Here is a 16,758-nt window from a genome sequence, read left to right as displayed (position 1 = left end):
TGGAATTCGGTAGTAGGAAAAGGAAGAGAAGGAAATATAGTAAGTGAATATGGAATGGGGGTAAGAAATCAAAGAGGAAGCCGCCTGGTAGAATTTTGCACAGAGCATACCTTAACCATAGCTAACACTTGGGTCAGGTTGTATACATGGAAGAGGCCTGGAGATACTCGAAGGTTTCAGATAGATTATATAATGGTAAGACAAGAGATTTAGGAACCAGGTTTTAAATTGTAAGACATTTCCAGGGGCAGATGTGGACTCTGACCACAATCTATTGGTTATGAACTATAGATTAAAACAGAAGAAACTGCAAAAAGGTGGGAATTTAAGGAGATGGGACCTGGATAAACTGAAAGAACCAGAGGTTGTACAGAGTTTCAGGGAGAGCATAAGGGAACAATTGACAGGAATGGGGGAAAGAAATACAGTAGAAGAAGAATGGGTAGCTATGAGGAATGAAATAGTGAAGGTAGCAGAGGATCAAGTAGGTAAAAAGACGAGGGCTAGTAGAAATCCTTGGGTAACAGAAGAGATACTGAATTTAATTGATGAATGGAGAAAATACAAAAATGCAGTAAGTGAAGCAGGCAAAAAGGAATACAAATGTCTCAAAAATGAGATCGACAGGAAGTGCAAAATGGCTAAGCAGAGATGGCTAGAGGACAAATATAAGGATGTAGAGGCTTATCTCACTAGGGGTAAGATAGATACTGCCTACAGGAAAATTAAAGAGACCTTTGGAGAAAAGAGAACCACTTGCATGAATATCAAGAGCTCAGATAGAAACCCACTTCTAAGCAAAGAAGGGAAAGCAGAAAGGTGGGAGGAGTATATAGAGGGTCTATACAGGGGCGATGTTCTTGAGGACAATATTATGGAAATGGAAGAGGAGGTAGATGAAGATGAAATGGGAGATATGATACTGCGTGAAGAGTTTGACAGAGCACTGAAAGACCTAAGTCGAACAAGGCCCTGGGAGTAGACAACATTCCATTAGAACTACTGACAGCCTTGGGAGAGCCAGTTCTGACAAAACTCTACCATCTGGTGAGCAAGATGTATGAGACAGGCGAAATACCCTCAGACTTCAAGGAGAATATAATAATTCCAATCCCAAAGAAAGCAGGAGTTGACAGTTGTGAAAATTACCAAACTATCAGTTTAGTAAGTCACAGCTGCAAAATACTAACACAAATTCTTTACAGACGGTTGGAAGAACTGGTAGAAGCCGACCTCGGAGAGGATCAGTTTGGATTCCGTAGAAATATTGGAACATGTGAGGCAATACTGACGCTACGACTCATCTTAGAAGCTAGATTAAGGAAAGGCAAACCTATGTTTCTAGCATTTGTAGACTTAGATAAAGCTTTTGACAATGTTGACTGGAATACTCTCTTTCAAATTCTGAAGGTGGCAGGGGTAAAATACAGGGAGCAAAAGGCTATTTACAATTTGTACGGAAACCAGATGGCAGTTGTAAGAGTCGAGAGACATGAAAGGGAAGCAGTGGTTGTGAAGGGAGTGAGACAGGGTTGTAGCCTTTCCCCGATGTTATTCAATCTTTATATTGGGCAAGCAATGAAGGAAACAAAAGAAAAATTTGGAGTAGGTATTAAAATCCATGGAGAAGTAATAAAAGCTTTGAGGTTTGCCGATGACATTGTAATTCTGTCAGAGACAGCAAAGGACTTGGAAGAGCAGTTGAGCGGAATGGATAGTGTCTTGAAAGGAGGATATAAGATGAACATCAACAAAAGCAAAACGAGGATAATGGAATGTAGTTGAATTAAGTCGGGTGATGCTGAGGGAATTAGATTAGGAAATGAGACACTTAAAGTAGTAAAGGAGTTTTGCTATTTGGGGAGCAAAATAACTGATGATGGTCGAAGTAGAGAGGATATAAAATGTAGACTGGCAATGGCAAGGAAAGCGTTTCTGAAGAAGAAAAATTTGTTAACATCAAATATAGATTTAAGGAAAGCGTTTCTGAAGAAGAAAAATTTGTTAACATCAAATATAGATTTAAGTGTCAGGAAGTCATTTCTGAAAGTATTTGTATGGAGTGTAGCCATGTATGGAAGTGAAACATAGACGATAAATAGTTTAGACAAGAAGAGAATAGAAGCTTTCGAATTGTGGTGCTACAGAAGAATGCTGAAGATTAGATGGGTAGATCACATAACTAATGAGGAGGTATTGAATAGGATTGGGGAGAAGAGAAGTTTGCGGCACAACTTGACTAGAAAAAGGGATCGGTTGGTAGGATATGTTCTGAGGCATCAAGGGATCACCAATTTCGTATTGGAGGGCAGCGTGGAGGGTAAAAATCGTAGAGGGAGACCAAGAGATGAATACACTAAGCAGATTCAGAAGGATGTAGGTTGCAGTAGGTGCTGGGAGATGAAGAAGCTTGCACAGGATAGAGTAGCATGGAGAGCTGCATCAAACCAGTCTCAGGACTGAAGACCACAACAACAACAACAACAACAACAAGGAAAAGCCAAATATCATCCATCATCCAAGATAATGCACAATTTTATACCTTGTAATTCTTTTAAAATGGGGGTCATCCATTCCTGAAAAGCATTTGGAGCTGTTTTAAGGCCCATGGAGGTTTGTTTGTATTTGTAATGCTCATACGGTGTACTGAATGTAGTGATTTTCCCATTCTGTTGGTCTCATAAGATCTAATAATAGTCTTCGGTAAATCGAGTGCTGAGAACTACTTTTGTCTTTCCCAGACCATCAAGAATTTTGCCTACTCTCAGCAACGGATAAGCTGGATGTAGGAATATATCACACAGTTGCCTATTGTCTGCAACTATAAGCCATTTTTGCATTCCAGAGGGATCCATCTTTTTCAGGATTATTTTCCATGGAAAGTTCTGTCCAGTTCATCTTGATACTATGACATCATCCTTTAACATCTTTTCAGTCTATTGCTGGAGCATCTCTTTTTGGGACTGCGGTATACTGTAGCATTTCAAACAAATTACCCTGCCTTCCACTTCCAGTAGCAGTTTAATTTCGTGCCTAATACTGTTTCTATAAACTGTCTCCCAGCAAATGGAAAGGTCACTGAACATGATGCATAGCTCCATAAAGGCTGGTTCCACTTCCACTTTCAAATGACTCATGTGGATATTCTCTTTTTGTATTTATTTGCACTTTCATCTGTGGCTTCTCTTTACAGACGTGACTCACCCTGAATGATTCCTCCTCTAGTACTGCTTTGGCAACCATCTATGGGAATTCCACTGACACATTACACATTCTCATCTGTAGAGTTCAGTACACTTGTTATTCATTCTCCTGATTCCACTTCCATTAACACCTCAGGTAGACACATGCCCTTGGTGATTTGTTTCAGAATGATAGCCCTTCTCATTCCATTCACTTTTATTCTTATCTGTCACACCCGTTCCTCTCAAGGTCCTATTGTTACTCTTCTTTCAACTTGCTTGTGTCTCTTGAACATTTCTCTAGCATCTTTGTTGCCTGCTTCTGTTGTACTAAACAGTTCACTTTTTGCCCCTACTCACCCTCATATTTCTATGTCTAGTCACCCTCACAGTTCTATTTGCTTTTCACTTTGCACTTAAGCTTTTTGTGAAACAGCCTTCTTTTCCCCTTGCATGCACTGTGCGAAGTTCATCCTGTGGTTCTGTCTTCATTTCTCTACGTGCCTTTTGCTTTCTGTTTCTGAGCCTATTCTGCAAGAGCCTTCTCTTTTCCTGTACCTGCACGACCATACTGGCAATTCCCCAAATCCTAATACCTAATTGCACTGCGCAGGGCTCACACACTTGCCCCGTCTTCATTTTGATGTGTTCCTCATGTATCCACAGACTTACAGTGTCACAACTGATTATGACACCATTTTCCTTGAAGAAGTCTCTGCCCAGCAGCCTGTCGAATCGAAGATCCATATCGTTCCTGAATATGTGAAAACAAAGCCTCGCTTGCATTCCACTTCTCATTCGTAATCTCCGAGTTAAGTTCCCTCTGTCCCATATTAGTGACACCCTGAATCATAATACGATCAACTAGATTACGCCTCCTACTGTCTCTCAAACTATTTTTCTGAACTAGGCTTATTTTTGTCCTACTATGCACAAGAAGTCTCAGATGATTCTTCGTGTCTTACCTGGCACTTCAATTTATATAGTCTTCTCTGTCTTTGCAGTCAACTGTTAATATCTTTCCAGGCATGGCCTTAAACTACTTGGTTTCCCAATAGGAATGAATCTTTTCCTTTGGGCTTCCTTCTGTGCATGGCAACTGCTCTTCGTGCAGTCTCTCATGTAGTGATCAGTTAATTTGCAATTAAAACACATTGGGCACCCAAAACTTGGACAGTTACACCATAAGCATCTGATTACCCATGATGTGGCTGTTTCCCTGATACAATCATCCCTACCTTTCTTATTATTCAGTCTGTATGACAGTTTCATGCCAGGTGGCTTGGCTTATCACAAGTAAAATACTTCATGGCGGGTGTCTGCCTTCTGCTATGTAGCATTGTCCTCCCCTGCATTGCCATCCACCACTGCTAATGTTGCTGCTGTTGACATGTGCCTTCTGCTGTGGGACATTGTCTGCAAACTCAGGCTGACATCCACTGCTGCTATTCTGCTGCTGACAAGCCTTGCACCATCTGCGATAGATGCTGCCATCTGCTGCTGCTAGTGTTGCTGCACCACCTGCGTATACTGTCTGTATCCTCACATTGCTATCCTTGCACTGTCCACCTTTCTACGATGTCTGCATTGATCTCAGACATTGCCCATCTGCTGCCTCTGCCTTGTCCCTAGGGACTGTTTGTCCGTGTGTGTGTGTGTGTGTGTGTGTGTGTGTGTGTGTTTGGAGCTTACAGGCACTCAACACTGAGATTATCACCCTGACATACATTAAAAGAAACAAATATGGAGCAAATGAGGAAAACTGTTGTCACACAGTGAAGAAGGAGGAATATAGACTGACAAGCATTCACTCATCCCCATCTCATTCGCATTCACTCACAAAATCACTCATCTCACATGTCTTCAGACAATGTAGAAAGGGTGAAAGTTGCAATACATATGATTAAAGCAGAAGTAAAACCACAGAAGAGCTAAAACGAAGCCACAAGGTAATGTGACTGGCCAACCACTTACATTAAGGACATCTCCCTCAAATTTTAGGAAACAAGTTGGACAATTCACAGAACCTTAAAACTCTCATCACATTCATTTGGACATAATTTAAAATAGAGGGTAGATTTATCAGCAAATCTGCAGCTGCCCTCTGGTCAGCAAAATAAAACATTTTGTAATACAATATGGCATACAGTAATCCGTATGCCACAAGCACCACACATTGGAAGGTCCTCTCACTTGAACAAAAAGTCATGCTGTTGCCTTTGCAAAGACAAGTAAGGAGGACCTCGTTCCATCAACGTGGTTGGAAATAAGTATGCCATGGCCGCAATGTGGGCTTTACTAGTCTGAGCTTGTTATTTGTCACTTATAGTCACTCATCCTCCCATCAATGCAAGATTCTGTACCTCAACAGTGAGGCTATAGCACATGAAGGGGCATGGCACACTGAAATAACTGAGGATAATGAAAAGCCTCCTTGGCTGCCAGATCTGCTCTTTTGCTCCCCATAATGGCCATGTACCCGGGTACCCAGCAGAAAGACACCACCAATTCAGCCCTTGTAGTCGGAGGAGGGTGTCCTGTATATTCTAGACTACTTTATTTTCTGAGTGCAAGCACAGAAAATTGTAACAGACAAGATATTAAGCACTTGACGAACATCTCATCTGTTCCAGTGCCCACAAGATCGCATATAATTCCACATCACAGATGGTAAAGTCTCGAGGCAATTGGACCTTGACAACATGATCCGGCACAACAACAAAGCCACCAACAGAGTCCCCCTCTTTAAACTCATCCATAAAGACAGCTACATAGTTGTGGTGCTCATTCAAAATGTCAGAAAATATCATGTTAAAACAGAAGCAGGAGTGCAATCTCTCCTGTACTGCAACAAATCTAAAATTACTCCGGGCTGCAGCAGTATCCATGGTGGCAGGCAGTTAAAACCCTGAATTTGGGGTTGTATATGCTTCGCACCAAGTGACTCCAGCACACACTGTATGTGGATCCGAAACAGTATTGCTCATGGACGAGCAACAATATGTATGTAGGTGAGGTCAGAGCTGCAAGGAAATTTTACACCTGATGCATCATGAGAAGCTGCCAATTGGATGGTGAGCGGTGGTTCTCCAGCCTCAGTACAGGACTGGATATGGGGCTGGTCCTATAAGCACCTGTGGTGAGCCTAATAACTTCAATGTGGATATTGACAATAATTTTCAGGTAAGAAGAGCTTGTTGATCCATACACTGTGCATCGAGAGTTCAGCCGTGAATGCACAAAAGCCCTGTAAAACACAAGTAGATATTCCCTATCCGCTTCCCAAGACCTGTGGCTAAGGCAGTTTACAATATTCAATACCTTGTGGGTTCTGGCTTTCAGTCTGGTTTGGAGTCAAAAACAAGCCCAGAAACCTCATTGGAGTCTTTAAAATGTAGAATGGCATCCTTCAAATGCAAGTTACGTAAATTAAAAGTACGACAAGAATGATTAAAATGAACACAGACACACTTATCTGCAGGAAACTTAAAACCCTTCTTCGCAGACCAGTCCACAGTTTGTCCACTGGACTAGTCCTGGTCTCCTCTACTCTCTTGTCTGGGCACTGTCCATCCCTCTCTTGCTCTCTAGGCAAGGGGATGCTTGCTTTCCTGGCTCTGCTGCTGGTCTGCATACTGCTTGTTAAAGTATTACAAAGGACTCTCAAAGTCATTTTGTTGTTTTACTTGACATTGGTCAGAGTAGTTTCAGTATTCCAGAAGGATCACCTATTGCAATAACCCGTGGCAAGGCAATGAGAACACACTAATCCATGACCATCTCCACCATATCACAACACAAAATATTTATGTCAAGTCCAGCATATGATCTAGATGCTAAATGACATGGATACTGAGAAAGATCCGTTCAGTTAGATAATGTGGTGATGGCTAATTGAATGTTTTGAAGGAATTATGGAACACAGTCAGGAAATATACAAACAAAAGCCAACACTTGAACAACAGTCTCTAATCCTTGTCTGAGCAAAACTAAATGAATGAATGAAAGTACACTATTCCTACTGAGAAAGATCCCTTCAGTTACATGATGTGGTGATGGCTAATTGAATGTTTTGAAGGAATTATGGAACACAGTCAGGAAATATACAAACAAAAGCCAACACTTGAACAACAGTCTCTAATCCTTGTCTGAGCAAAACTAAATGAATGAATGAAAGTACACTATTCCTGACTGTAAAGTTCCTCTGGAGGGATGTATGAGGCTAAGTTTGAACATGAGCAGAGCCAGAGTGAATACTGTATGTCCTGGCCCCATGCATAAAATTGATGGGAGGTTATTCGTAAAATATCATATCCCAGAACTTTGCTCTTGTTTCAGTTTTATCTTTGTTCTCTAAGTGACACAGGTCCATCTAAGACAAATGTGAACTCATAACTACTCTGTCGGACACCTCTGCCTCTGTCTTTATACTGTGTGGCAGACCATGTTCCACTTTACATATAGGTGTTTCCGGTCACTGTCCTATGAGGCCTGATGTGAGTGTACATGGTCAGTATTCTATACCAACAATGCCCTGCCACACTTAGCAGCTTCTTCATGTGATTCCATATGAGCTCCACCTCGGCAATTGGCCATGTCTACACGAACACCTGGTATTCTCTTTTACTCTCAAGCGAAATCATTTTTCTGGTTTCTGCCCTTTTTATTTCTGGCATTGCATTATCCCTATATGAAACAGTACTTCCAAACAGAATAATGACTGTTGAAGTCAAAAAAGGGAACTGATGGCTACCGATGAATATTATAGCTAGAGGTCACAATTATGATTCATGGAACATGCAGCTAACTAACTAACTAACTAACTTAGCATCATGTGAAGACCAAAGAACTGTGGGCAGTCTGTATACATTTACAATTGTCATTCCTCCTCCTCTGATTGCTATTATGTGTATGTCATCATCTGTTGACATTGTTAATGCAAATACTTCTTGAATGTCAGTTCACATATACATTACACTTGCATAAAATTGATGTCAGGTTATTCGTAAAATATCATATCCCAGAATTTTGCTCTTGTTTCAGTTTTATCTTTGTTCTCTAAGTGATATTCTTGGATAAGTAGTAAACCCACCTTATATTTGCATGAGAGGTTTAAAACATATTGGTATTTAGATTTGCTTATGACCTCTTTGTTCAGTTGGATGCTTCACCCTATTTCTATTGTTAGATTGTCCTTATCTTAATCTGAAATATTTTCAGTGTGTGTTGTGGTCATGAGATCAACAAATGTTGGTTGATTGGCCACCACTTATTCTTGCTTATTTCCCACCATCTAGTGGACACGTGAACAGCAGTCTGAAGCTAAATCCAACAGATGTGAGCAGTGATTATCTCTCCATTGATTCATTCTGACAAGAAACATTTCTATGATGTTGATGCATGGAGTCTCCATTAAAATGACCTTGTAAGCACTGTACAAAATCACACAAGTGTAACGAGTTGAGTGTTTGTTTACTTTTGAGCACATAGTTTATTGTGATAACAAGCTTTTTCTATTCAGCATGGTTGGTCTGAATATGAAACTTGTTTAGATATTGCACGGAACTGTGATATTTAATAACAAGTGAGAGTGAGACAAAACTCCTTTTGTGTAAGATATACAGAATGCCCCAAATCTGTAGGGTCAAAATTATACTGTTGGTGGAGGATCCCAAACTAAGTACTCTTAGATAAGGACCTAAAGTTTGGAATAATAATATTTAGTTGTTTATTGATATAAATCACTCACACTTTATTGCAAAGATTTTAAGTCACAGGAACTGTTCGAAATGACAATTGCTAATTTCAATGCATACAACAATGCATAAATTTTGATGCACTCTTTCAAAATATCCCTGTTGTCCGTGGTTTAATGAGACAGGCAGCTAGAACGCTACTAATAAGTTTCTCTTCTGCTCCTATTGGAGTTTAAAACACCAATGATTTCCTATACCCAAAGAAATCGTTGGAGAAAGATCTGGTGATTACACTGGCCGTGGGACAGGATCTCCCTTTCCAATCCCATATTTAAAATATGTGTTGTGCAGGTGCTCACTCTCATTAATGCTGAAATAGGATGATGCATTGCAATGCTGAAACAACATATTGGGGACAAGAAGTGATACCGTTTTTTAACAACCAAGGCTACACATGTCAAATGAACTACAGGTAACTGCAAACAAGGTCCATCTTTCACGCTTGTGATAGAGTGAATACCTGTTAGTGATCTGAGGTAAGCATGGCATATTGATTTTCACTACTACAGATGGCAGCTGAAACCACCACTGCAGTTGAGGGAGGCATGATTAAAGAACAATGCAAACTCTTATGAAGTTGTCCGCCGCTCGTGGTCTCGCGGTAGCGTTCTCGCTTCCCGAGCACGGGGTCCCGGGTTCGATTCCCGGCGGGGTCAGGGATTTTCACCTGCCTCGAGATGACTGGGTGTTTGTGTTGTCCTCATCATTTCATCATCATCCAGGAAAGTGGCAAAATTGGACTGAGCACAGATTGGATCATTGTACGGGCGCTGATAACCACGCCGTTGAGCGCCCCACAAACCCAACATCATCATCATCATCTTATGAAGTTCGATACTGCATTACTGTGCTAAATAATCCACTGACAGAACTAAACACTGAGAACAAAATCATTTGATCGCATTTTTATTGACATAAAAAACACATTATTGATCACTAAGGTGTAATTGGCACTCTACCAGTAATCTTCACACTGTATTCTTCGGACTGTGAAATTCATAGGCAAGCTGATGGGTTCTTATTATTGAATATTATTCAACGTGTTGCAATGCCACCTCCACAAATTATATTGTGTGAACAATTCTTTGTTGAGAACCTTAGGCAGTCCTCTGTGGCTTGTACACACCATTTAATTGTAAGTTTCTATGCCCTGTGCTAATTTTCTTGTAAGTACAATAAAACCTTTTACTGAGTGGTGATGACCTCATCGTTTACTGTCCAAAACCACTAGACATCATCATCATCATCATCAATACATATTGTGTAAATTCCCTCTGAACATTCTGTAGCATTGCTACCTAGTCTTAAGTGACATTTGTAAGTAGGTGCCATGGAACATTGTGTTAACTACCGCTAGCCAGTAAGCACAGTGGGACAACACGCAGTTTATAGAAACATGTATGCAAAAGGATTGTGAGATGTGTTAGCCATGCTCTGGGAAACCTGCACTGCACAGTGGTAATAGAGTGCATAGGAGAGTGTCACCACACCAGAGCTATAGCTGTGTTATAAGCTATGTGATGAAGCCAGGCAATACTGCAATAAGTGTGCACCAGGGCAGTATCAATAACTGTCAATTTTGAGACAAAGGTATTCAGAGCTCAACAGTACTATTGTGATACCAAAGTTATGACATCAGAGACCCGACACAGCGAGAAGAAGAAGCGTGTTGCTGATGTCTGAGCCTTCGCCTATGATGGGTGCCTGGCTCACTTCCCAAGTCTGATGTCAGAATCACTGGATGCTGATGCATGTATCCTCCATCTAGACTGGGGGACAGCTAACTGCTGTCTATCACTGATCGCTGTGCCGAAGTGGGAGGTGTTCACCTCCCACTGATGATGGAGAAATGTTGTCATTAAAAGCAACAAGATGTCATCTCAAGCACCAGTCAGTCACTGGGTCCCTCTGGCTCACCACTCAGCTGCACCCTCAGCCAGTCGGCCCATACAATTCATCTAGTTTTTAAGACAATATATCCCTCTATACCGTACAGAAATGCATTTCCACAAATTGTGTAATGAGTAATGCTCCCTTTGACAGACAGTCATGTATTGTAAATAGTAGTAAACTCCATCATCAATATATCAAAGACAATCATGTATACTTTTTAAATTTGGTACCATCAATGTCTACACGGAATGTATTATTTGTTCTGAAACATAAGCAATTTGCAAATGTGTACCTCTCACGATTATTCATTCAAGACTTTGTTGTGACTGAAACGTGTATTTCTGATGATTTGTTCAAAATACAAAGTTTAGGATGAAATGGCTGTATTTGTGCACACAGAGGCCAGTAAAACATAACATAAATACATTTATTAAATAAGCAAAGGCTCCACCAAACATTACTGCAGTCCAAAAATAAAAATGTCTAGTTTTCAAATCTGACGTATTCTACACTAAATTTTGCCCGTTTTGCTTATAATATGTGCCTGTAAGTTCTATAAGTCTTGCTGATTAGTACGAGTTTGTGTATGTGAGGATATTTCTCCAAAACTCTTACCACTGCTATCACTTCATAGCAGGATGCAGGAAATGGTTGTTATAGAAATTAAAGTAAAACATGGAAGTTCTGCAGTGTCAAATTTAATTTGATGCTTTGGAAAGATATTTTTTGTTGCAGATGTTTCAGACTGATTATTACAGTTAGTTTAAAATTACTGACAACAGAATGTTGAGGTATCTTCTTCCTTGAATGCTCCCATGTTCTTGACAATGTAACAGCTTACTGGCAAAAATCCAAAATGGTAATTTCAAGACTATGAGCAATATGTTCAATATCATGGCTATCAGTCACGGAAATCTCTAATTACAGAGGAGAGAAAGATAGTATTGGGATGAGACAACAGCTAAGCATTGTAGTGAGTGACATTTGAGTCAAGCCCAAAACAAAAATATGACATACCTGAACACTTACATAAAACAGCAGATTACTCTTTACATATATCTATTTGTGTGGTATGATGAACTACAAACCTTAGCCAAAACAGCAAGGTGCTGGTTCTGGACTATAGCTGCTCTGTAAGTTGCCAGTCCTCCTTCTTCTAAGTCAGGAAACATGTGGAACAGATGAATAGAGGACAAAAATTCCACTACAGCATCACCCAAGAATTCCAGCCTTTCATTGTGAGTAATATTTGACTCAGTTTCTGTCTTTTTCCCAAAACGTGACATAATATTGATGAGTGTATTAATCCCTAGAACACAAAACATGGTTATTAATATTCAGGCAGTTTCTCTGCAACCCCTGACTAGTTTGTTTATCCATCCCCCCCCCCCCCCCCACTCCTCCCTCTTTCACGTGCACACGCACGTACACACACACACACACACACACACACACACACACACACACACACACACACACACACACGGACTGCTGACAATAACACTGATCACAAATTGTACAGTTCACAAGTATCTTTCCACGACTATTCAAAAGACTGTGTAGGAGGAGGCTGCAATCCGACACATAATTCTGGATGAATTAAAAGATGTTTCAATGTGAATCTTTTTGTATGCATATAGATATCCACAAACTCAAAATCCACAAACCTTACAATCCTGGACGGCCCGTTGTTGCTGGTTATTGCGCCCCAGTGAAAGAATTTTGGCCCTCATTGCCCAACACCTCCAACAAATTATCCATAATCTAGCCTCTCACATCAAATATACCAACCATCTTCTTCACTGACTCTCCACCATCCCCACCCATTTACGTCCTGGATCCCTACTTGTCAGTGCTGGAAACACCTCCCTATACACCAACATCTATCATGCGCGTAGTCTTACCACTATTGAACATTATCTTTTGTAATGTGCTTCAAACTATAAATCCACTCCCTAATTCCCAAACACCTTACTAAATTTATACTAACTCCTTCTCCTTTAATGGGATGGTATACAAACAAATCCACAGCACAGCCATGAGCACTCGCATGACACCCTCCTGTGCTAAACTGTTTATCAGGCATCTAGAGGAGACCTTCCTAGCCTCCCTAAACAACAAACTCTAGCCTAGCTCAGGTTCATCGATGTTTTCATAATCTGGATTAAGAGCCAAGACCCCCAATATTCATTCCTTCATAACTGCAACACATTCTCTCCCATCCTCTTCAGCTGGGCCTCATCAACCCAATGTGGCACCTTCCTGGATGTTACACTCCCTCTCTCTGATGGCTCCGTCCAACAATACTTGCATTTCAACAGCTGTCGTTATTCCCATAACAAAAAAATCCCTCCCACACAGCCTGGTCACCCAAGGACGGCATATCTGTAGTAACAAGAACTCCCTTACCCAGTATGCTGAGGGTCTCACTGAGGCCTTCACAGACAGACGCTATCCCTATACCTAGTCCACTAAACAGATCTCCCATACTGTTTTCCCTCTCACCTCCAATCCTCCTACCACCCCAAGAACCAGCCACATAGGAGTGCCCCCTTCATAATACATATCACCCCAGACTGGAATAACTGAACCACATCCTTTATCAGGGCTTTGATAACCTATCATCATGCTCTGAAATGAGGAACATCCTATGCCAGAACCTCCCGACTCCTTCTAAAAATGTGTTCCATCGCTGACCCAACCTCCACAACATCCTACACCATCCTTATGCCACTCCCAATCCCAGCCCCTTGCCACAAGGACCATATCCCTGTGGAAGACGCAGGTGCAAGATCTGCCCATTCCAGCCACCCAGCACTTCCTAGTCCACTCGTGTCACAGGCTTATCCGACCCCAACAGAGGCTGGGCCAACTGTGGAAGCAGCTGTGTCATGTACCAGCTCTGCTACATTGCACAGCTTTTTATATTAGTATGACTACCAACCAGCTGCCAACCAGGATGAACAGCCACCACCAAACTATGCCCAAGAGCAAAGTAGGCCACCGTGTTGCATAACATACAGCTGAACATAACACATGTTTGGTTATGGCTGCTTCACTACCTGAGCCACTGGGATTCTGCCTCAACCACCAGCTTTTCTGAACTGTGAAGATGAGAGTTATCCTTACAACACGTTCTCTGCTCCTGAAATTATTCTGGTCTCAACCTACAGTAACATACTGTTCCCACTCTCTCCACCTAACAGGCACCTTGTCATCTTGGAAGTCTAGCCCTGCACACTCTACCAGATAGCGGTCTTCTGTCCCCCCACCTGTACAACACCATTACTTTCTCTTCCCCACCCTTCCAGATCACTGCTTTCATTCATGTTACAGCTGAATTCTGTTCCAGGTTGTTGGAGACGCAGTCATGTGTCCATGAGGTGTGCTTGCTTGTGTGAGTGACTGTGTGGGTGTGTTTCTTTTTCTTTTACTGTCTGTAACTTAACATGTCATATTTATGGTAAATAGCAATCTAGTTTTTCCTTACATTGTTTATATTTACTCTCTTAATGAAAACTGACAATAGCAGGTTAATTCCATTGCTGAACATGAGCAATTGTAGTTAATTCTTCTAGAGAACCTGGGATGCCACCTCAAAGAAATTATATGAGTTGGAAAACAACTAATTACATTGAATCATCAATCAATTTTGCATAAATATATTTTTCATCTAACTATGTTGTAACAGAAAAGAAAAATGCAGGAGACTTCTTTGACAACAGTATTCTTAAGTCCTGAGAACATCAAGAGCTGCTAAAGGCAAATAGTTAGTCACACTTTCGTACAATGAAATGGTGCCTCTGTAAATGACTGAGCAGTGGCTTTGTGAAGAATGGTCAACACAGATGCACTCATTTAACAAATATCGTACCACTACTTCAACAAATTGTTCAGGAAGCAAGTGCTGCATTTAAAGATAATGAGCTTCCTGTCCACTACTTTGAAGAGTATAATTAACGTAACTGGAAAAAGCAACACTGAATTTAAAGTAATTTATGATAAAAGAAGTAAAGGTAAACTTTGAGGTGTTCGGAGGCACATAAATAAGACTGAAAACATTCCTAAATGTTCATACTATATCTTTCTTCAGGGCTAACTGACACAGAATACACACATATACGCCTACATGGCTACATTGCCCCAGGCAACAAATAAAAATAATAATAATAATAATAATTTCATGGGGCACAACGGGCTGGTGCAAGTCTTTTAATTTGATGCCACTTAGTGATTTCCAGGTCACTGAGTGGCATGTGTCCTAGTAATCCTACTATTTATTGGGGATCTACAGTTTAACATGGAATCTAAACCACAAGTTTTTCCTGGTTGTTCCAGGGGTCTCAAAAGCATTTTTTTTAATCCCCCCCACCACCACCACCACCACCACCACCACCACCACCACCACAACCCCACAGCCAGCCAACTCACACCTACTTATTGTTTTGATTGTAATCAAGTTATAAAACTATTTTACAGCACATTTCCCATACTTTTATTTAAGTAATCCGGTTGACCAAAAGCATATGATTTTATAAAGACAGCTACATTACCTAAAACAATAAAAAAAATTAGAATTACTATTCATTACAGTATTACAGTATGAAGTGAAGAAAAAATACATATGCAGAGAGGGGGGGAGAAAGAAAGAAAGAAAGAGAAAGAGAGAGATTTTTACTTTTAAGCAGCATTTGTACTTATTATTATCATCAACGTATGCATCAATTACAACAACAAATTCAATAAACATTTAAACAAAGAGATACACATATGCAACTATTTATACTACATAACATTAAATGGCCCAGATTACACATGAATAATTGAAAACCCAATCCAGTGGAGCGCATCATTGGATGCTTCATGCAGACTCTTGATAACACCAGGGAAAAGTATGTCAGGGCACCCATTTGCAATGTGACTCATTATATGAATATCAACACAGTCACACGCACTGTCACTTGTGCATGTCTGTTAAATTCTACAGTAAAATTTACTGTCTATTCCCAGGTTAAAATTTTCTTGCTGGTACAGGGTCCCACCGTATCCTACACAGTGGTGGACTACCAGGAAATATTCAAATTTCACCTCCATATTATGTTACACTAAAAAAAATAATCAGCACTAATTAGCTAAAAAACTTCACAATTAATCAGATAATATTGACGGCTCCAAGTATTCACATCGTAACTCCAAACTGCCAGTTTTGCAGGAGAAGCAAAAGAAGTTTAAAATGAACAGTATAATCCAAATGCATTTCCATTTTTTTGACAGATAAACATATACAAATGAAGGGTTTTAAATATCCTATTCTAAAATGCTCTACCTGTTTTCAAAAATGGACTTGGCAGACTTCTGATGTTTTTCTCTGGCAAAAATCTACTTCATATTTCCTTAAGTTGTGTTCCAATAGCTTTATGATAACAAAAACTGAGAAAGTAATATATTATGATGTTCTTATGCATTTTCTACAAGAGATCCTCATTCATCAGTACTTTGTACATCACAATGAGTACATTCTGGTGTACTGGTTTATCTTGAAACGGGCTTCGATAAAAATGATGATAAGCAGTTGGGATACAATTGCTGTCGCTTAAGGACAAGAGATCCTTCAACTTCTGTTTACTGATCAGCAGAAGCCCGTGAAATGCCTGTGCCAGGATCTCGCAGAGTGATAGTAGCCTTCCTCTAGATCGCTTCTGGACAAAGACACACTTTGTTTCTTCTTGGTAGGTGCACTTAAAGTGCACTTAAAGTACACTTTGTATGCTCTTTCTTCTCAGACAGCTATTTCCCAGGGTACTTTACTGCATATCACCTTATATTTACTGGTGTCATACATCCACTGTTGCTTTTGCACCACATTTTTTTGAGTCATATATTAAGTCCTGACTCATTTTGTTAGCTGTGTATGGCTTGCCAGTGAC

The 16,758-nt window shown here is 40.4% G+C and overlaps 1 protein-coding gene across 6 annotated transcripts in view; it reads right to left on the bottom strand.

Moving 5' to 3' along the window:
- The window catches only part of LOC124605120 (ribonuclease 3), a 295,599-nt gene that overhangs the window by 181,069 nt on the left and 97,772 nt on the right, over positions 1-16,758 (bottom strand). For all 6 annotated transcript variants that reach the window (XR_006978601.1, XR_006978602.1, XM_047136593.1 and 3 more), the window contains one exon: positions 11,920-12,140. Coding sequence is in view for 4 of the 6 variants with exons in the window: in XM_047136593.1 (XP_046992549.1) it covers positions 11,920-12,140 (221 nt within the window). In the remaining 2 variants the exon portion in view is untranslated. The remainder of the gene's footprint in view (positions 1-11,919; positions 12,141-16,758) is intronic.

The sequence above is a fragment of the Schistocerca americana genome, chromosome 3, assembly GCF_021461395.2.
Source record: "Schistocerca americana isolate TAMUIC-IGC-003095 chromosome 3, iqSchAmer2.1, whole genome shotgun sequence".
Taxonomy (NCBI): domain Eukaryota; kingdom Metazoa; phylum Arthropoda; class Insecta; order Orthoptera; family Acrididae; genus Schistocerca; species Schistocerca americana.
The sequence above is the reverse complement of the archived record's forward strand: the minus strand, read 5'-3'. Positions and strand labels throughout refer to the sequence as shown.